The 21195-nt window shown below is 45.7% G+C and overlaps 1 protein-coding gene across 1 annotated transcript in view; it reads left to right on the forward strand.

Annotated features, from left to right (window-relative positions):
* SETD7 (SET domain containing 7, histone lysine methyltransferase) overlaps positions 1-21195 on the forward strand; it is a 428942-nt gene that overhangs the window by 212302 nt on the left and 195445 nt on the right. Inside the window, exon 4 of the mRNA XM_069630897.1 lies at positions 10140-10329. Within this exon, the coding sequence (XP_069486998.1) occupies positions 10140-10329 (190 nt within the window). The remainder of the gene's footprint in view (positions 1-10139; positions 10330-21195) is intronic.

The following is a 21195-nucleotide window of genomic DNA, read 5'->3' on the forward strand; positions in this document are numbered from 1 at the left end:
CAGTGCTCACAAAGCAAACCCCAATGGGAGAAGGCGATTGACCGTCATCCAAAATCCTACTGAGCAGGTGCAGCATCTGGACCCCAAAACAGGTAACAGGAGTTAACCAAAAGTCCGGGAGGTAGTGGATGAACTGTTTAAGAAATTCTTTAGACGTTCCATAAAACTTAAGTCAACAAGTGAGAACAGTGAATAGTATGATGCAGGGAAATCGTCATACCAGTCGGCCAAGAATCGGCCCTCCTGTTTTCCCTCCCTTTTCTCCACTAAGTAAAAGTACCTGGTTATAACTCAATGCCCTTGGGTTTTGTGCACTTAACAAATGTAGAAATAAATAAATATGAACTGAGAGCACCTACCTCAGTGATTGAGAAGACACCTCCATGAACCAGAGACCCAGACGCCCTGAAATGCCACAGAAGGTGCTTCTCTTAGCGACCATGGAAAGTACAACAGAGGGGCCTAAAAGGGTTGGAGGCCCGGGGATAGTTTATACTTTCCTTCTCTAGCTGAACATTGAATAGCTGGGGAAGCCCCTGCCAAAGGAGAAAATCACTGTACGCACCACAGAATCCTCTAGGGTGGTACCATAGATACAACCCCAATTGTTGTCTGTTGTCAGTCTGTTATACATTGATGATTGGTTAACACCAGGTCCTGCCAAGAGTCCCTTCTTTTTCTGCTCATGCCTTAACCTTACCTTCTTCAAGATACAAATAAAACCCTTATTGTGGTTATTTCCTTCCAGAAAAACCAGAACAATCAAGAACTATTTGAGTATAAAAGCCATAAGGAAACAGAGAAGACAGTAAACCATTTGTATGATACAGTTCCCTTGCCAGTCCCACTGGCGAGTGGTACTGGGGAGTTGAGAGGAACTGCAGGAACAGCTTCATCATCCCAGTGGGGCTGATCAAGAATTTTGCAAAGCATATAGACAGTGAAACCCTCCCTAACGGAGCTGCAAACTTTATTAACAATTGAGAAAAACGTCGCGGAACCAGTTTGGAGAAGGGAGTAATCATCCTAGCCCCAGAAAAATGGTATGTGAACAGTTGACTTTCTGTTGAGTTACAGAGAACCCGGACCGTTTGTGGAACTTTTACCTTGAACAACCTGAGAGGTGTGTGGATACTTCAGATCCAGGGGAAGAGAGCCATTCTCCTGGATTGGGAACGTATATCGTGTGGAGCTGGACTTTATAGTGTTTTGTTGTAGTGACAAGGATAGAGTAGGAGGCTTTGTGACCGGGATTGTTTGTTTTTGTTTTGACTCACTCAGAACTCCTGATGAGCACCCAAGTTTCTTTAGTTTAGGTAGGGAACCCCCCCCCCTAGCGCCAGGGATAGATAGGTTTGGTTTTTATTTAATACAAGTCTATTGCAACCACTATTGCACCACTTGGTCAGTCTCTTCATTCCCTGTCACCAAAAAAGGGAGAGACAAGAGCAGGGGTGCAGAGGTAGGCATCTACTGTCCCTGTGGAGACATGGAAACGACCACTTTGTACAAGGTGGCCACTCTTCATGAGCAACAGCTGATTGCTACCTGGGACCTGAGTCCAGGGTTTGAAGCCTTCCAGTGGTCTATGAGATACCTAAACAGTGAAGTATTAAAAGACCAGCGGTCCAGAAGAGGCTTACACCAGGTAATTTGGAGATGCCAGAAGTCTACGAGTGACTTAGAGTGGAATACTGAGAGTCCATAGGCCTGCAAAGTGAAGTACTGGGAGACCAGAAATCTTGAGGAAACTTGCACCACGGAGTGCTGAGAGATCAGAAGTCCACAAGAGAGCTATGTAGTAGAATTCTGAGAGACCAGCAGCATATGCAAGACCCACACAGGAGAATACTTAGAGAGTTAAGATCTATGTGAAACCTGCCCAGAAGGGTTGTTAAGAGACCATAGTTCTTAAAGAGACTTGCACAGTGATGTGCTAGCAGACTTCAGGTCTACGACAGACCAGCACAAGGAATGTGAAGAATCCAGAGGTCTATGTGAGACCAGAACAGTGAATGTCCATAAATGAGTGGCCTAGGATAGACCTGGAATCAAACCTCAAAAGCCATTTATCTAGGAGAGATCTGTTAATTGAATGCCAAGGAACGAGAGGTTGATCAGAACCCGGAGAAGTGAATGCCTGAGACCAGAGGTCCCTGAGAGACCTGACCAATTAAATGCCAAAACCCCAGTTCAGAGAGAGACCTGGTCAAGTGAAACAAATACTGAAGAAACATGATGTCCTGGAGTGACCTCAAGTGAATGTCTGAAACCCAAGTTCTGATGGAGACCTAAAGTGAATGCTGAGAAACCAAAGGTGTGGGGGAGACCTGGGGCTGAAAGGCTGTCCTTCCAATCACCAAGCAGCCTTTCCAAAAGGGATGACAATAACCATGTTTTGTATTATTTCTGTTGGTAAACCATCTTAGATAACCCACTTTTAATGCACTGTCAAAATAAATGAATACAAAATAAAAGACTGAACCTTGTCAGCATTCAAATAGAAAAGAAATGATCACAATGGATATACCAAGTAAAGGGAAAACGAAGATAATAAGTACAAAAAATCAAGAATCAAGTGACTATTGGGGCTACATCATCTAGTGGAAGAGGGGGAAATGTGTCTGGGGAAGGGGCGATGTCATTGTAATAATGAACACTGGGTGCTGTAAACACTCATGTCTAGTTCTGAGGGAATTTCAGGACTCTACCGTTTCTAGATCTTTAGAGCAACTTTGGACTTTTTAGTCTATAATGATCTTCAAGGGCAAAACTCTAGTGGGGTGGTGGGGACATTGAAGGACGTTGTTTTGACCCCATTCCATGATGATGCAGACTCTGTTCTCCAGTGAGCGCCATTCGTGTACTTGCTCACTGTATAATATCTTTAAGTCATGAGGTTGAGCGTCCTCTATGTTTACATTATTCTGTAGCCACACCAAAACTTTATTTTGGAGTGTCTCTTTTGGTTCTCTTGGATGATTTTCTTCACTGATTATGACATGTAGCACTATGTCAAATAATACACAATATTAAATCAAAAGTCAAGCAAGCTAACACCAAGGTTGCTGTAGGTGCAAGTAGTCCAGTAAACAAACTCTACAGGGTAACAAGTTGCCGTTCCAAATACAACCATGTGGAAGAAGCATATATTCTACTTTTGTAAGCAGTGGCAGTTACAGCTGGCACTGTGTGTTCTAAAACACATAAAAGAGTAGTACAACTGGAATGAACAGCAGTGTGGAGAGGATAGCAACCAAATCGAAGGACTGAAGAAAGACCAACTGTGCACAAGTGCCCAACATGTATTGCCTTTAATGAAGGTAGTTAACTATTTGTTCACAAAAAGATGTGTGTGTAAGGTCAATGATAAAACAAACACCATGTAGCAAAGAGCAGTTGCTGTAACTTGAAGTAGTGTCATGTGTGACAGTGTGTGAGTCCCCTCCTGCCTGAGGACCATACTTAGTAAGATAGCACAGTGGGCAGAGTGTGCACCAAGAGATCAGAAATTTGGAGGCTTGAACTGCAGCAGGGCTGACTCCTCAAACCAAGGGGTATGATTCAGATGGGTGATAAGGACTTTTTCTTCAGGTCATTAGAGACAATTTATTTTGTGGTGTGCTTCGTGTAAACACTGGTTCTTCTTGGTAAACTTTTTATTGTGCCCAATGCACCAGACCAAGATCTGGAGCAAAGCAACACCCCCAATGTGAAAATTGTGAGGACACTTGGATCTGTAAAATCCAAATCTTTTGGCATTGAACAGTCCAAAGCAAAACCTCACGCCAGGTCCAAACAAATATCAGCGGCAGTCGACAACTGGTACTTCAGAGAAGAAGCAGAAGCAGTATGAGAGGCTGCTGACGGAGCAAGGCCAAGGAACTGCTGATCCAGGAAACAATGCTATATACCAACCGCTTGCTCAGGGCTCACTCAACTGAAATTTTGGAGCTTATTAAGCAGGTTCATGATTTGGGCCTGCAAGTGGAGCATATTGAAACCAAAGCCCAATGGAATAGCATTTAATTTTTTGAGGTACCAAATGAAATTGAAGAGCACACCATTGATTTGAGGCATTTCATCATCAATCTAATTACCGAATCTTTATTGGGCATGGATTTGGTTCTTGGTATATGTAGGGAGGTTCAATGTGCCCACAGGATCCCCTGGAATAACTCCCAAAAGGAAAGGTTCAGGAGCATCTTAGTGATATGTTATAAACTATCTCAGTATGTGAGGAATGGGCGACTACATCACTGGTCAAGTCTTATATATCTGCTGGTTCCCTCTCTTGTATCCCATTTCCCATTTAAAACAATTGAACCGCCAAGGGACACTGGTGATTGTAAACTAAAATTGATGTATAAGAGGGGCTGTGGCGTCTCTAATGCTCTTTATATGTATAAGTGTTATGTCAGAACAATCCTTTTATTTTCCAGACCAACCAGAAAATTGAGTTTTTTTTGGCCTCATGACTACGGATTCTTGGCTCAGACACTGTGGCTTATAGCGTTAAGGATTTAATGTGCTTAACAAGATAAATAAGGTAGGGCAAGGTGACAATTGAGGTGAAAGAGGCTGCACATGCATGTGAACTTTTATCTCACACCCTCGGGGTGCATTACTGTGGTATCTCAAGTTAACTTTTATAGTTCTAATGGGAAGACTTGTTTTTAGCTGATCAGCAGTGCTTTCACCATTCTCCCTTCATTCCGGGTTATTAACTTGGGCCCCAGGCCCTTATCAATCGGTACAGCTAGGGTTATTATTACTATCTGCACATGTGTGCTAGTATCAAGGTATTTGATTGAATCAGCAGGTCGCAGGCTCGCTGCTGCCCTTTGATTCAATGATACACGCACCCAAGATGGCTTCTATGGAAATGGGAGGCAGGAGCAATTCTTCTATTTTAATGGCGGCCCAGAATGGATGAGCGGCTTGTGGGGGAACTGCATCAGTAAACAGCAAGTAAGCGGTGGGCACAGGGGAGGTGGGCAGTGGACATTGGAGGGCAAGGGAGTGAGGACGATGGCAGGGCGGGGTGGGTACAAGCATCCTTCAGCTTGCTCAGAATGTGTGTGTGAAGCTTAGAATTCAGCCTGTAATCTGAGCAAGCTGTTTGGCTGTGGCACCTGCCGCGGGTGTTAATAGATGGTATTTTTTTAAGCATGCACATTTTTGTAACTCCTTATTCTTCCAACTGAATGAGGTTGAGGGTTATAGTTTGTAATTTGTTGTTGCTTAGGTCAGGGAGTGTCTCCCTTGTGGAATGTGCTGTCCTCTAGGAGAACTTTACATAAGTAACATATATTGCAGGTTTAGGTACCTCAATTTCCTCTAAAGATTTCCCAACACTCATATAACGAGATCACCAGAAGGTGAATATAACTGCGTTCTTCTCATCCTGATGTCATGTCATATAATGAACAAGATTTACTCATATTTTAACCTTTTTTTACAATGTAATGCGTTATTCCATGTGATATTGTATTCTTTTACTGTGTATCCTTTTTTGTGTCTTTTTCTGTTCATGCACACTACACTTGCAATAATGAGATAAAACTATACAATTGTTTACAATAATTTGATGTTCTATTTGATTTTTACTAATTTCAAGAGTGTAATAATTGTCTGAGAGTGTCAGTGGCCCAGTTCCACATTTCTCAAAAATGTCCATGTCTTGGACATCTGGCGTGGTGTCTGAGAACAAAGAGCAGCCTATAATTCTCTCAAACTACTAACAAATGTAAAAATATCCTTAAAATCATAATATCAGTTCTTGGCGTGAATGATCTCAGGTTCTGCCAATTTATATATCATTTCATTATTTTCTTGTTTTGAATAACATCATATGGCCTGCAATTATTTGGTTATTCACTGTGCTCCCCACTTGGATCGTGGGATGTTGAGTTCTGGGATTAGACAGAATAGTTTGTTGGCTCTTAATGGAATAAGGTGGTGATTTCTTTGAACCATCAACTAAATGAAGGCCATTTAGTTGATGTTTCAAAGAAATGTTCCTCTGAAGTGTTTTTGAATCAATGCCACATGAGCCCTTTCTGAGGTATTTTAGGGTGCACACAAGGCAACCCTTAGGGGAATATTAATATCAATAGTTATGCAGAAATTGAAGGCAGAGAATGGGACAGTCTCTGAACAATGGAGGAAGGAATTAAAAGGTGTCTTGCTTAAAAAAGAAACCTTAAATGGTAGAACATATACGCACCCAATATGAATAGGGTTGAAAGTTGGTAAACTCCTAGCCTGAGAAATGAAATTAGACATGGGGAAAATCTTATACCTACGGCGGTGCATTTAGAGTCAGGCCATGCCATACATTACCTGAGGAAGTAATTCAGGTTTTTCTGTATTTTTATAACAACTTACTCAGGGAAACAACAGCTTCAACTGCAGGAACAATTTATGATTTCCTAGGGATTTCTGTGATCCCCAAATTGATCCTTCAGGAATCATGTATCCTCGCTGCTGTGATTGTTGCATCTGAGGTGCTGGATACAATTTAGCAGCTTCCAGTGGGTACATCTCCAGGGGCAGAAGACCTAGGGACTGAGATCTACAAGTTGAATGGTAATATGCCGAAAACCAGTAGTGACTTATTAACTATGTCCTACAAGGTGAATCTCCCCCAGAATTCTGGAAGGCAGGTCCTTTAATGACCTTTCCAAATCCTGATGTTTGTGTCTCCTATTTCCTAATAACTTTGCTAACCTCTGACTATAAAATGTTCAATAAGATTCTTGCTCACAGCCCATTTAGGAGTAGTTCAGCCCCAGAAAAACCTGGATCAGACATGATTTATTACTGGATGTTTGCTGCTTTCAAATGGACATTTTCTGATCAAGACCATTGAGTGGGCAGAGAGCATGTTTGAGCCATTGGCCATGCTATTCCCCATTGCTGAAAACACCGTTGATCAATTGGTATTTCTTTATTGGTCATTATGGAATGAGTGGATATTTCTTCCAAGTTCACCTGGTATATTCAGAATCTGTAGGAGGGGCCTGACTCTGATTTTATTCTGGTAAGTTGGTACGCCGAGTGGTGGTTGAGATGGGGGAACGTCAAGGTTGCCTCCTTTCTCCACTACTCTACTTTATTTAACCTCTCGTGAAATGACTTAAGCGCTTGTGATATGGTGCAGACAGGAGGAGTCTGTGCAAGGCTTTTTTTCTTTGCCAGTTTCCAATAATATATTATATGGCGATGACGTGGCCTTTTACTTCTTTTTTAATCTAACAGCTACATTTTTAAGGAACCCTGAAGCAGATCATGAGATTTTCACAGGTCCCAGGGTATAACATTAATACCTCAAAGACAGAGGACATTTTACCCACACTGATCCCAGTTGTATTCCAGATGAACTGCGAAAAGCATACTCTTTGTGCCTCATAAATACTTGGGGAGGACAATAGCCAGGTAACAGTGTGTATTATTTGATTTGAGTATTCAGCCCTTACTTTTGAAAATTAAATTTCAATTGAACAGTAAGTGGATATGACACCTTTCTCTTACCTGCTGAGACAATCTTATTAAGATGAGTCTATTGCCTCAGCCAAACGCATTCCTTCAGTTTTTGGGTGATGCAATGCATGCTTCATGAGACATGGGAGTCTGCCTATTAATTTTAATAGTTATTTAAGAAGTATTTGACAAAATGAACCATGAGTACCAAAATATTATCTTACATATCTGAAAGTGTATTCAGGGATATATGTTCCACTAATTCATGGCCTGTTCAATTAAGAGGTCTAGAGGCTAATCATTGGGGAGGGTGAGTCCAGGCTGCCCAGAGGCCTTTTAAGGCCACCCCAAGGACTGGTATTCTTACTTTATTATTCATTCTGTAATTGGAGCTGTTGGTGAGGCCTCCCCGTTCACAGATACAGTATCGATATTTAAATGGACCAATGCGTACCATTATTCTCAGAGGTACAATATCTTCCCCGCTATCTGTAGGAGACTGAGGTTGGTCAAGGTCTTTATTTACATTCTGCAAATACTGACATTGCACTTCTGCTACTATGAGTGGGTTTGTAGTAGAAGTTTATTCCTTCTCTTTCATCATATGAGCTATCTCTCAGGCACGTTAGCCTTAGGTGCTCTTCGGACCATGAATTTCCATATCCAAATTATGCGATCTGTGAATTTCCATCTTTACTCCCAGTGTCTAATTCCATCTACTGACTTTATTACAGTTGTTCAGTTTTGATATTTGTTGTGGGGGCCTCAACGCCCCCTAGCATTACTGAGGGGACCTCAAACTACCCCCCAGCATACCACCAAGATGGCAGATGACAAGCACTGATGTGGACCCACAGATCATAACTGGATGACATCACCAAAGTAATCATGAAGAGACAACATGGCTGAATACACATGTAGAGGCATTAGCTGGTTGCAAAGTAACACACACATGAACTGCTCACTGACACCTAAGCGCAACCACCATGAACAGCCATGAAAATAAAATGGAAGCCACAGCTGCAATGAAATGAATGGAAGGCATTTGAAAGGCTCAAAACACATGGAGAGGCCTGACACACTGCTTTCTCTGAGAAACCCAGACAGGGTTGGCAGTGCAGCTACTGTGCCCAGCTTTGCCAAAGACAGAGATAGAGAGTGTTTCAAGTCAACAGAAAAGATAGAACACTTGCAAGGTCAGAAGGCTGGATTTCTTCATCAATGCAAGCAGAGAAAGTCAGTGTTGCGGTCCCTGAACACGTGATCTGAACTTGGAAAACAAGGCCATTCATTTGAGGCAGGCCGAGACCGTTGTTCCCTTCAAACTGAAGACAGAAAATTCAAAATTAAACACAGCATGAAGTTGGAAACTGGAATGTTCCTGCTTGAGGCCAGGGGAGTCGGAGAGGTGGTAACCTTAGTGGGAAGAAGGCACTACTCTGAGGCCATTCTCCCCACCTCGCATGATGCTCATATGCTGGTAATTTTCTTAAACTGAAAAAGCTCACACTTGCCTCTTGTGGGGGGTGACAGCGGAGCCACCCGATATGGCCGGCCCAATCAGATCATGTATTCCCTATACATTATAGGTTTACCTATACTGTCCACCCAATCCCATCTCGCCTAAGGTCCAGAAATGTAACTTTTGGTTGTAATGTCACAGTGGAATAAAACCTCACTACCAGCCTATAATGATTTGAGGGTGCATTTTGGAAGCTGCAGAAATCTGTGTGCCTATCCCTGCTTTCAATTTATAAAAGCAGTAATTTGTCACAGTTGCTGGACCCCTCTGTTTCTTGGGCACAGAGGATTTCCTCTCGAGCCAACCTCTAGTTTTCATTCCGCTTCATATTATTCAAGCTCGACTATGGCATTGTTGCATTACCGTAATCCACAATTGTTCCCCTGGGTTAGTGTTGTCTCCAGCAGCCAGGCTTGTCTACGGAACTAGGGAGTTTGATCACAGATTCCAGCCTTGTGATAGCTTCAATGTCGTCCATTGCCAAGCAGAATTCAGTTCAAAGGGGGAATCCATCTCCTCCAAGGTGTTATCAAGCTCAAAGTCAGAGAGTGTGTTGTGTGACTGTGATCTATTGCGCTGAGACTTCCTGGGTCTGGCCGCACCCAAATTACAATACAATATCCATATCTTCTACCTTTTGAGGAAACAATTAGGACTCAACTGGAAGAGGCGCATTGTACATAACCAATTTGCACTGCTTTAAGAACACAAATTGATATCTTGATATTCAAACCTTTCTTTAGTTGTGTATTAGGAATTGGTTAATCTATTACATTGGTCTGTATTTTATATGTGCAGGAGCACCTGCAAATATAAATAATTTCTTGTAGCATTGGGAATGAATGGCCCTGCAGTGTATTGTGATAGTAGACATGTGTTTTCTTAAGTTGTAGTTTTGTAATATGGATTATTTCTCTATCTGTACAGTATTCCAAAACATTTCATGTGGTGTTCCACTTTGTAAAATTCAGAAATGGAAAATAAAATGAACTTTATTTGGTAGTTTAGTATAATTTCAGTATTTACCTAAATATTAATGGTGCCGCTATCTTTGTGCTTTCAGTTGAAAACAACCTGATTAATAAATAGCAGCACACTGTTTCCTAACATCTTGTTTTTCGTTGACCACCAGGATGGGGGCAGCCTTGTTGGAGAAGTGAATGAAGATGGGGAGATGACCGGAGAGAAGATAGCATATGTGTACCCCGATGGGAAGACTGCGCTTTACGGAAAGTTTATAGATGGAGAAATGATTGAGGGGAGACTGGCCCACCTCAAGTTCATAGAGGAGGGCAGGCCTCATTTTGATGTGGTGCAGGACAGTAAGTGCGACCCATCTCTAAAAGTGTGTTTTTTGTGCACGTGTATTGTCAGCCGATCCATTACCAGGCTGTCTCAGACTACTGTAGTTCTACAGTTGGTTTCTATACTTTATTTCCTGTTACCATCGGGAGTGTTGGACCATCATAAACGGCAAAGCTGATTTCGGGTGTTTTTTCTCTTGGCATTGTGTTTTTCACTCTGTTACAGGAAACACAAACCATGCAAATGATTGTATTTAGCAGCGCGTACAACAATGTGTCCCTGAAAGGCATTGCTGCGTCTCTTGGGAGCAGTGCTTTACATGTTCTGTGAATGGAGCCGGTGTGAAAATACCAAAGAAGCAGCAAGTTTACATATTGAGAAAAGCACAGTTTAAAAAAAAAAAATCGATATTACCACTTCATTCCTTGTCTTTGCCAAAGTCTTTCATTCATGGCATGGAGTCATTTCCAGGGAAAAGACGACCATGCCAGCCCTTTAAGCTTAGCGCCAATAGTGTGCCAACACCATTTGCAATGTAGGCATTTAAACCTGGCCTCTCGTTTAGGAATTCATATTTTGTCTATTTTAATTGCAATATAGGCACTGCACTGGATGCTTCTCTTGCGCCATTTTCTTTGTTTGCGACGGCCTGGCTAGAGCAGGGAGGGGACCTGAGAGAAAGCAGGGATTATTTCAGGGGGCAGAGCCAGACACTCAGGATAAATGGTTTATCCAAAGATGTGCTAATCTGGCCGTTTACCGCTGGTCATTTCCGGGATGTCTATGTGTGGGTGGTGGGAGGTTGTCATGGATTTATGTAAAACTGTTCCTGCTCCTACTCCGCCCCGCTAACACGTCAGGGTGCATCCCTCAGTCCCTGCACTCTGTTTATCCCCGCGTGGTGCAAGTGGATGTTGTGGTGGATAAGTAAACGTAGGCTGAATTTGTTGCGGGCGGTGACTGGGAAAGAATGTGGTGCGCAACAGAAGTGTTTACGAATGTTGTATAAGGGGTTGATTTTGAGTGTGATGGATTTTGGGTGTCAGGTGTCAGTGGGCTATATGTCGAGTCAGAAGTTGCGGTTGGATAGGGTACAGGCGAGGGCATTGAGGGTGTGTTCGGGTGTGATGAGGTCCTCTCCAGTGAATGCGGTTCAGGTGCTGTGGGGGAGATGCCATTGGGGTTGAGGAGGGATGCGTTAAATATGAGATGGTGGGTGAAGGGCAGTGCGAAGAGTGTGGCTCATCTGGTGCGTGAATGTTTGAAGTATAACTGGAGGTTTGACTATTACAGGGATCGGTGGAGGAGGAAGGGGGCACTTTTGGGTTTCACATGTGGGAGAAGGGAGTGCAGTGGGGTGTGGGTGATTTGATGATTGTGACAGATACGGATTTGGAGAGAAGGCCGAGGTGGATGATGAGATCTCTTGTGTTTGGAGTTGGCGAATGTGGTGTCGAAGAAGAGAGGTATGCGGGGTGAGATCAAAGCTTTGGGTCAGGAGTATGTGGCAGGAAAGGAAGGATACAAGGTGTTTACGGATGGTTCAAAGGATCCTGTGTCTGGGAGAGTGGGAATGGCGTATTATCTAGAAAGCACTGGGGAGTATAAAATAGGACAACTGACGAATGATGTGTCTATTTGTACGGCTGAGTTGGTGGCGATTGCATTGGCGATTTATAGGGTGTGTGAGTTGGGGTATGAGAAAGTGGTGGTGTTCTCGGATTCATTGAGTGGGTTGCAGGCGATTGTGGCAGGGGATGGTGATAGGAAGGATGTGATTTTGGACATTAGGATGAAGATTGATCGGTGTGTGCGCGGGGGGTATGGATTTGGAGTTGGCGTGGATTCCCAGTCACAGTGGCATTTTGGGAAATGAGTTGGTGGATCTGGCGGCGGGTGAGGGTATGAGGAGGGGAGCGGTTGATGTGAGGTTGCCTTTGAGTGTGGATGAGGTGAAGGCTGTGATGGTGAGACGGATCCTGGATGAGTGGCAGGAGAGGTGGGTGAGTGGGGTGAAGGGCAGGTGGATGTTCGGTGTTTGTGGGAAAGTGTCGGCGAAGGTGGAAGCAGGGAGTTCAGAATGGAGGAGGTGGGAGGAGGTGATGCTGAATCGGTTGAGGATAGGTCATGTGGGGCTGAATGACTGTCTATTTCGAATAGGGAAGCGTGAATCAAGGGACTGTGCGGTGTGTGGGGTGCCTGAAACGGTGGGACATTTTTTGATTAGGTGTGAGAGACATGTTGCAGAGAGAGAATTGATGAGGGTTCGGTTGACTGCGTTGGGTGTGGCTGAGCTGAGCGGGAGGGTTTTGCTGGGAGGTGATGGGGAGAGAGGCAGGAGGAGGAGTAGTGTGATGTTGGATTTTGTGAGGCAGACGGGGAGGTGGGAGGAGTTGTGAGTTTAAATGGAGCTAAATAATAATTAGTGGATACGGTGCACATCATCCTATAGGATGGGGAAGCGCCTGCGTGGGTGTGCCCACGCCTCCGATAATTAAGAAGAAGAAGAAGAAGCTGCGCCCGGTTTCAGACAGGATTTTCACAGCCATGATTCGGATTGTGGTTCTGGGAGGAGATACAGCACTCGCCTCCTCTTCCTTTTCAATGATTTGGCGTGCTGCAGATTGTGGAAGTCAAGGAATTGCCGAGCAGCTTTGTGTCTTCTCTTCAGCACGGATTGCTGGTCACATGTCACCTTTGACTGGTTCTATGTTTTGGGTAATGGGTGCTTTCAATTCTGGAACTTGTACTTAAACCTATTTCATTGCAAGCGTGCAAGTTGCTGTTGTTTAGTGGGCAAGTGGTGTCAAGAAGATGCCACGAGGCTGCGTGTAAGTAAAAGTAGCGTGACCATACATACAGGGCAGAGCTTTAACGAGGGCCTTACGCAGATAGTATACTTTAGGATTGTCAGTCATAGCCCTGCAAAGTATGAATTAAGAGGCAGGAACTTGGTATCCTGCAAGTTAGATGTTTTCTGGGGGTACTCTGTACCAACCTGTTTGGGTGCATTGCATGACAGTACCCTGGGTGGTGGTCCCATCCTAGGCCCTGGTTAAGTGGTTCTCAGGTTTTTTGTCCTGGGCGGCCTTTTTCAGTCTGTCACACATTCACCTGTTGTTTTTACATTTAGGTGTCTACTGCTTCTCTTGAGAAGCAGTACCCATTGCAGGCAGCTTTGTTTGCCTTTTGGCAGCGCTTCTTCTCCTTCTTGGGTTGGCATTAGGGCTCTGATGGTCGGTGAGAACTGTAGTTATGTCCATAGTACCCGTTGCTGCTTTTTTTTATTGTATGCGTTTGTTTTCCCTCAGCTTCACTTATTCAAGTGGCCCTGTCTGCTGCCGTTTTATTCCCTCCTCCTCTTTGTTGAGTTTGCTTTGGCAGGCATGGTTAGGGTGTTCTCTGGTTTCCCCGCTTTTTCACCAGGGCCAGACAGCGTTCCCTTTGATGGGGCTCCCATCTCTTAGGTGGCTGAGCAGCTTTTTGAGGCATCTTCACTCCCGAAGTTGGTTTTCTCTCCATCCACAGATGCAGGTTATTCCCAAGGAAGTTGAGCTAGTTTGAGTTGCTGAGTGAGGTCGGTTTGGTTCTGTAACACTTATACTGCTCTTGGAGTGGTGGGGCACTCGCTTGGATGCTCATGTGGGGGCCTCTTGCATTTAATTTTATGTTTAGATTCCTCTTTCCACGTTTCTAAAATGTGGGTTTACGTAACGGTGACCATTGAGTTGAAGGTGCCGCTTTTCTGAGGTTGCTGCTAACCAGCATATGTCATGTTTGTGTTTAGCACGTTTGCACATGCTGAAGAATGCGGGTCATAGATGATATGATATGATCATACGAAAGTGCAGGGCAGCTTAACGGAATTGGCTAACATCAGGCTCATCCTCTGACAAATTGGCCTGCCGCCGGCTCCAACGGCAATACAGATTCACCATCCTTGCAAAGAAAAGAGCCTATATACAGGCACGGGTTTCAGGCGCATCCAATAACATGGCTGAACTTTTCAATATCTTCAGGGAACTAGCCAACCCTTCCGCAGTCTCGTCTTCCATGTCTCCTTCCCAGGCCCTCTGCAATTCACAGGCCTAACACTTTGCCACCAAAACTCAGGACATCCTGACTGCCCTTTCTACACTCCTGCATAACACATCCCACACTCCCCACCCCTACAACTCTCCTCCCCCTTCTCCCTTGTCACACCTGATGAAGTTACCAGAGTTGTCCACTCCATGAAGGTCTCTTCTAAAAAGGTCTTGCCTTGCTCATCCAGGACCACAAGGATAACATCAGCTCTCTTGCCCCTGTTCTTGCTGATTTCTGAAATCACTCCTTCGTCACTGGATCTTTCCCCTTCCCCTTAAGCACTCCTTTGTATTTGTATTTGTATTTGTTTATTTATAACGCGCAGACCATCAGGCCCGGGGACATCAGTGCCCACTCTTGAAAAAACCATCCTGTGACCCTATTTGCCCTGCCAGCTACCGCTCTATTTCCATCACCCTGTTCCTGGGGAAGCTGCTTGAGAAGCTGGCCTTGCCCCAGCTCAACTCACACACTGAATTGTTGGTGGTCTCCACGACCATCAATCTGGATTCTGAGCATCCGGGGGACGAAAAACTCTCTTCTGAACACCTGTGATGAATTGCTCACATCTCTGGACTCCAACACCCCAGCTGCCCTTATCCTTCTAGATCTCTCCTCTGCCTTTGGCACAGTCAACCATTCCATCCTCATACAAAGGCTCCATGATACACTTCGTATCTCAGAATGGGCACTGGACTGGCTGACCTCTTTCTTCACTAACCGCTCTTCCCAAGTCATCCTGAGCCCCTTCTCCTCATCTTCTTCTCTCTCCACCGGTGTTGTCCCTCAGGGCTCTATACTCTCCGCTGGCTCTTTAACATCTACCTTGCTCTCCTTGCACGCCTCACCTCCTCTATCTCCTCCAACTTCCAGTGCTATGCAGATGACACACAGCTCTTTTTCAAACTCCCTGTTCACCCTCTTGCACCCTCTATCATCTCTGATTGCCTCTCTGCCATCCAGTCCTGGTGTGCATCCAATGATCTGTGCCTCAACGGCTGTAAAACTGAGATCCTTCCCATCGGGACCCCGGCTCTCTCCTTCTTCCCCTCACTCTGGCCTTCCTCCTTGGGACTTGGGTCATCTTCAACTCCTGTCACGCCTTCCTCCCTCACCCTCTGGACATTGTCAGCTCTTCCTTCTCAAAGGAATTTTACATTTCATCACTTTCCCTCAGAGGTTTAATGTGACCCAAGCCCTAGTCCTCTCTAGGCTTGACCACTGCAACAGCCTCCTCCTGAATCTACCATCTTCCACACTGCGACCCCTCAGCTAATCTGGAATAGGGCAGCAAGATTTATCCTTGGCCTTAAGCCCAGGGACTGCATCTCTCCTGCACTTAAAAGTCATCACTGGCTCCCGGGTGCTGCACAGATCAAATTCAAATCTTTCTGCATCATCCACAAGGCTGTCTGGGCTGGTAAAGCGTCTTGCTAAACAGAGGGCGTGGGTTAATTCACTCTCTTCAGCGGAATCCCTACTTTGGAATATGCCCCCCACCCCACCCTGCACCTTGAGCAGGATCTTCTCAAATCCCGGAAGCTCTTTAAGACATTCCTCTTTTTCTCCTCCTTCCCTCCTCCCCCCTCTGCTAACCCTACAGTTGATGTATTGGTGTCCTTGGCCCTTATGCATCCTTGGGGCCCTGACATCCCACACCAATTCTGCCCAGCTCCTGTCTATCCAGGCACTTGCATCTGTACACCCCCCGCCCTGGAAGTTCACACTTACACCTCTTGTGACCCTAGTATGTGTAGCACTGAACATTCCTAGCACTTCATCTGTGGCTCACTCATGAGCTCGGACTCCCCAGTACTTACCTCGTATTCCCCCTTCCTTACTGCACTTGCACGTTCTGAATACTCACGAGGCATAGTAGGTTCATCCCTTCCCTCTACCCCGCCCCCCCGCCAATGCTCTTAAATATTGTGTATCCCTTGTGGGTGCTTTGAAACAGTATGTTTTTATTGTATTAGCGCCTAACAAGCAACCAATAAATCAATAAAGAAATAAATACAATAAACCTCCAAGGGCCCTAACAAGGGGAGGCAGCTAAAGACCAACCTGCTGCCAGAAAACCGAGGCAGCTAAAGACCAACCTGCTGCCAGAAAACCACGACTAGATCATTCATAGGATCTCTAATACATTGACACTTCAGGCTCTCAAGATCCTGGTTCACTATGGGACCAAGGGGGCCTATATGACACAGACCCCTATTATGATGACGATGATGATGACGTCTACATCATACAATCTCCGGACCACCATGATCAACCCATGGCTGACTCCCCTGTGGATAATCAGCTGCAGTACAATTAACTCCTCCTATAGGCTGCTGCACATTTCAGGATCGATACACAAGAGGCACAGCTGGACAAAGATTTTGTAGAAGACATCCTTGGGGATAAAAAGTCTGCAGCACAGTTTACACCACTTCTGCAGTCCATCAAGAGGCACTTCCAGCCTTCTCTACTCACCCCCAACCTTACGAGGGCAGTTAACCACCGTATTGAGAACATTTTCTGGCCAGCCCCCTCCGACCCCTTGTACAGCAACGGTCAATTAAAGCCCAACTCTCTCATCGTAACTGCCCCAAGAAAGAAGGCAGGCACACCCTTAGCCTCTGCTGATGCCCCTCCTAATAATAATAAGGAGAGCAAAACATATAAAAACTGGGCAGGAAAGTAGCTTTCTCGGCTGATTACCAAGTAAAAATAGTGAATAACACCACTCTTTTGGCAAGTTACAACTGCCATAAAAGGGACGAAATGCTAAAACAGATCAACTACACCCCAGAGCCTTTTAAATCACAGCTTCTGAACACAGTGGCTGAGGGTAAGCAGGTGGCCAACTGCATCCTAAAAAATAATCTGGATACAGGAGATAATGCAGGCCGTATAGTAGCAGAGGGTAATCTTATTAAGCGCCATGCATGGTTAAGACTATCCGGCTTTAAGCTGGAAACTCAAGCCACCCTACTCAATATGCCAATCAAACCAAATGCCTTATTTAGGAAAGCAGTCAAGGACGTACTGAAAAGTGCTAAAGAACAGTACGACACCTAGGACAGCTTACTAACAAACCCTTTGTTCAAAGAGGTGTGTTTGATACATGCCGATTTCGAGGATAAAACTCCCAATGCTCCTCTAACTATAATCAGAGGGAACAAGTATCATCTTGCGGTTCCTCGCAGGGGCAATCCTCCCAGCAGACTTTTCAAAAGGGCCACAGAAGGTCGAGGAATAAAGGCAGAGCCTCCTCAACCAGAGGCTAACCCCTCCCAAGGCAATGACGACACGCTCCAGGTCCCCTCCCATGCCTCTCTAGTAGGAGGTTGCATTTCTCAATTTACCCACGCATGGAAGGGGTCACGTCAGACAAGTGGGTACTATCCATCGTGGAAGGAGGCTATTGTATAGAGCTCATACAGAGACCATCAAACCACCCACCAAGACAGAGACAAGCAACGATGGAGGAACAACACATTCTACTAGAAGAGGTGAAATCACTGCTGGAAAAGGACGCTATAGAAATCGTCCTGGCAAACCAGGTAAACAAGGGTATCTATTCAACAAATTCCTTGTGTCAAAGAAAGACCTTACAATGCGCCCTGTCCTAGACCTGTACTAGACTTGTGTCCTGCAAACACAGGCAGAGAAATTCTAGACAAAGTCTTCTCCCTGTGGGGTTATCCTCCTTCAGACTTCACCACAAACCTAAAAGCACAATGCCCATCCAGTTTTCCCCAACCACAGTCCAACGGGAATGCCCTGTGGATGAGCTGGTCAGGGAAATTTGCTTACACTTTTCCCCCAACACCTCTCCTCTGCAGCATAGTGCACAAGATGCATCAGTAAAAAGCCACATTAATCCTGATAGCCCCTATGTGGGCAAGACAACCATGGTTTTCATATCTGCTCAAACTGACGATGTACAACCCTATCAAATTTCTGTGCCCCCACAACATGCTGTCCCAGCACGGATGGACTACACTCCAGCCACATCCTCACTCTATGAGCTTGGCAGCCTAGCTCCTGAAGTCATAGAGTTTGGACACTTAAAATGACCTCGAAGGTGTATGGATATCCTCAAGGAGGCACAAAAACCAACACCAGGCACTGTTATTTCAACAAATGGAAAAGATTTGTGATATGTTACCCATCAAAAGGTCTAAATCCAATTGAATTTACCCCATCAAACATTCTTCACTACATGCTCTAATTACTAGACTCTGGACTAGTATTTAACTCCATCAAGGCTCACCTTGCGGCTCTGTCCTTGTACACCACTTCACAGAACAAGGTGTCCTAGTGGAAGGTTCCAGTTTTTAAGGCTTTCATGGAGGGAGTAAAGAGACTTTACCATCCGATGTCCATCCCTCCTCCCAGTTGGGTCTTAATGTGGTACTCTCCAAGCTCATGGACCCCCCCTTTGAGTTTATGCACAAATCCAATCTCAAACACCTAATTTAAAAGACAGCTTTCTTAGTAGCCATCGCCTCTATAAGGTGGGTCAGTGAGTTACAAGCACTGTCAGTGCAAGACATCCACAAGGCATAGTGGTACTTAGAACACACCCTAGGTTTTCACCTAAAATCATATCCAAGTTCCATGTTAACCAGTCCATTGAACTATCCACTTTCTTTCAAAATCCATCAGACTCAGCTGAGAGAAGCCTCCATAAACTGGATGTAAGGAGGGCAGTTCTGTATTATGTAAACAAGACAAAACCACTATGGAAAACAGATCAACCGTCTCTCTCCATAGCACCTGGCAGGGAAGGTGATCACATTTCAAAGAACGCCATCTCGAAATGGATAGTTAAGTGCATACAGCTCTGCTATTCCCTATCAAAGAAAACCCTGCCTTTCACACGAAGAGCTCACTCTACCAGAGGTACATGAGCTATTGTGGCATTTATTGCAAACGTCCCTCTATACAACATTTGCAAGCAGCTACTTGGAGTTCCATATATACCTTACCTATACTCAGCATTACTGCATTGACACACATTCTAAATCATATTCACAGGTGGGACAAGCGGTGCTAAAACATCTATTTGCGGCTGTACTTTCTCACAATCCACCTCCTTCTCCAGTGACTGCTCGCTAGTCTATGCATAGCATGTCATCTAAACAGATCCACAAGCCTCAGAAGGGATACATTACTCACAGTAATCATATTTCTCCAGCATGGGGTCTGGCATGGTTTCACATGAATATTCCCCGTCGTCAGGCTGGGAATCCTCGGTAAAGAAAAAATCAGTATCAATTTCGTTTCTGATCTGTCTTTCTTAGTAGTAACCAATTACTGATCTCTTGGTCATACTGCCCCCAGCCAATGACTGCCCTCTCCCTAAGCCCCACGCTGGCAGCCATCCTCAGATTTTTACCGCACGTTCATAGCTGTAGTTATTGAGCTTTTTCTATGTGTCTCACGCTTTTTCAAAGTGATTTTTCTAATTTTTCGGTTAAATCGAGCCTCAAGCTCCACCGTTTCTACTTCCGATCAACGGGGACTCATTTTGGATTTTTCTACGCCCCACAAGAGTGAAGTTTTCGTCGAGCTACGCTTCTTGGAGGATTCCAGAAATTTCTGAGGCCTACCTTGTGGACATGGCCCAGGAGAAAGGAAGCTCAACACCCAGCAAGCTGTTCAGGAACTGCCCTGGATGCAAGCTACAGAATCTGTTCAAGGAGGACAAGCACTCAAGGTGCCTCTACTGCCTTCACGAAGACAAAACGCACGTGGAGAAGGACTGTGCGTTTTGCATGAGCATGTCGGAACGGACCATGAGGGATCGTCGGACCCGTCTCGCCAACTGGCTGGAAGGCCCAGTAGGTGAGAAGAAGAAGAAGTCTGAGCGGTCTTCTAAGTCCTGTGAGGGCGCCCCGGTAGATGGGGGCCCAACAGAAGGCAAAGCACCACTAGTCCGCGGGCACCGGGAACGCCGAACGGTTGGGCTCCTAGGCTTCCAGGCAGGGCACACCTTCACTGACGCCATCAACCACGAGCCAACGCTCTGGCACGGGGAAGAGAAAATCCGAGAACCCGGCTAAGCTTCTGGAGAGGCCCCGGTCGATCTCGAAGGAACTGGCCGAAGGGGAGCGAGGCAGTGACCCTCCCCCTAAGGTGAAGGCCTCAAGCGCGCCCAAGGTGGTGAGGGCCTTGATTCACCCGGCCAAGGCCTCTATTGAGGGAGTCGCTGCGGCCCGTGCGAAGCCTGTGGAGGCTACCCCAGTGGAGGCGACCTCGGGGCCCAGAGTTTCCCTGCCTCCGTGGAGGGAATCCTGTTTTAAGCCCATCGAGAAGACCCCCGTGAAGACCCCGGTGGAAAAAGGGGGGGCAGTGGCCATTACGGACACGGACACAGCCCTCGAGGAGGAGCTGGTTGAAGTCGAAGAGGGACTCGACAAGAATTTGGAAGAGGCCCGTTCCCACGGGAGAGATCCCCACGAGAGCGAGGGTGGCGACAACGAGGCTCCTGTGGAGGAGGAGCAACCGTCGCGCCCGTCGCAGCCCGAGCCACAGGACAACTTGGCGGCCATTTTGACGGCAATCCAAACCTTATGCACGGAGATAAGGATGAGATTGTCCCTACCCCCGACGGACGAGCCGACTGAGCCGGGTCCGTCGGGAAGCCCTCCAAGCAAGAGGAGGAGGATTCATCCAGCCCCGCCTTTCAGCCCACACGGCCCTCTCAGCCTTTGTCTCCTTCCCCAATCCCGAGGGATGACACAGGAACAGATACGGCCACGACGGGGACAGATGACAACGGTGGTGACGAGGGAACTGAC

Source organism: Ambystoma mexicanum, chromosome 6q, assembly GCF_040938575.1.
Source record: "Ambystoma mexicanum isolate Mex_15411 chromosome 6q, UKY_AmexF1_1, whole genome shotgun sequence".
In the NCBI taxonomy this organism is placed as follows: Eukaryota; Metazoa; Chordata; class Amphibia; order Caudata; family Ambystomatidae; genus Ambystoma; species Ambystoma mexicanum.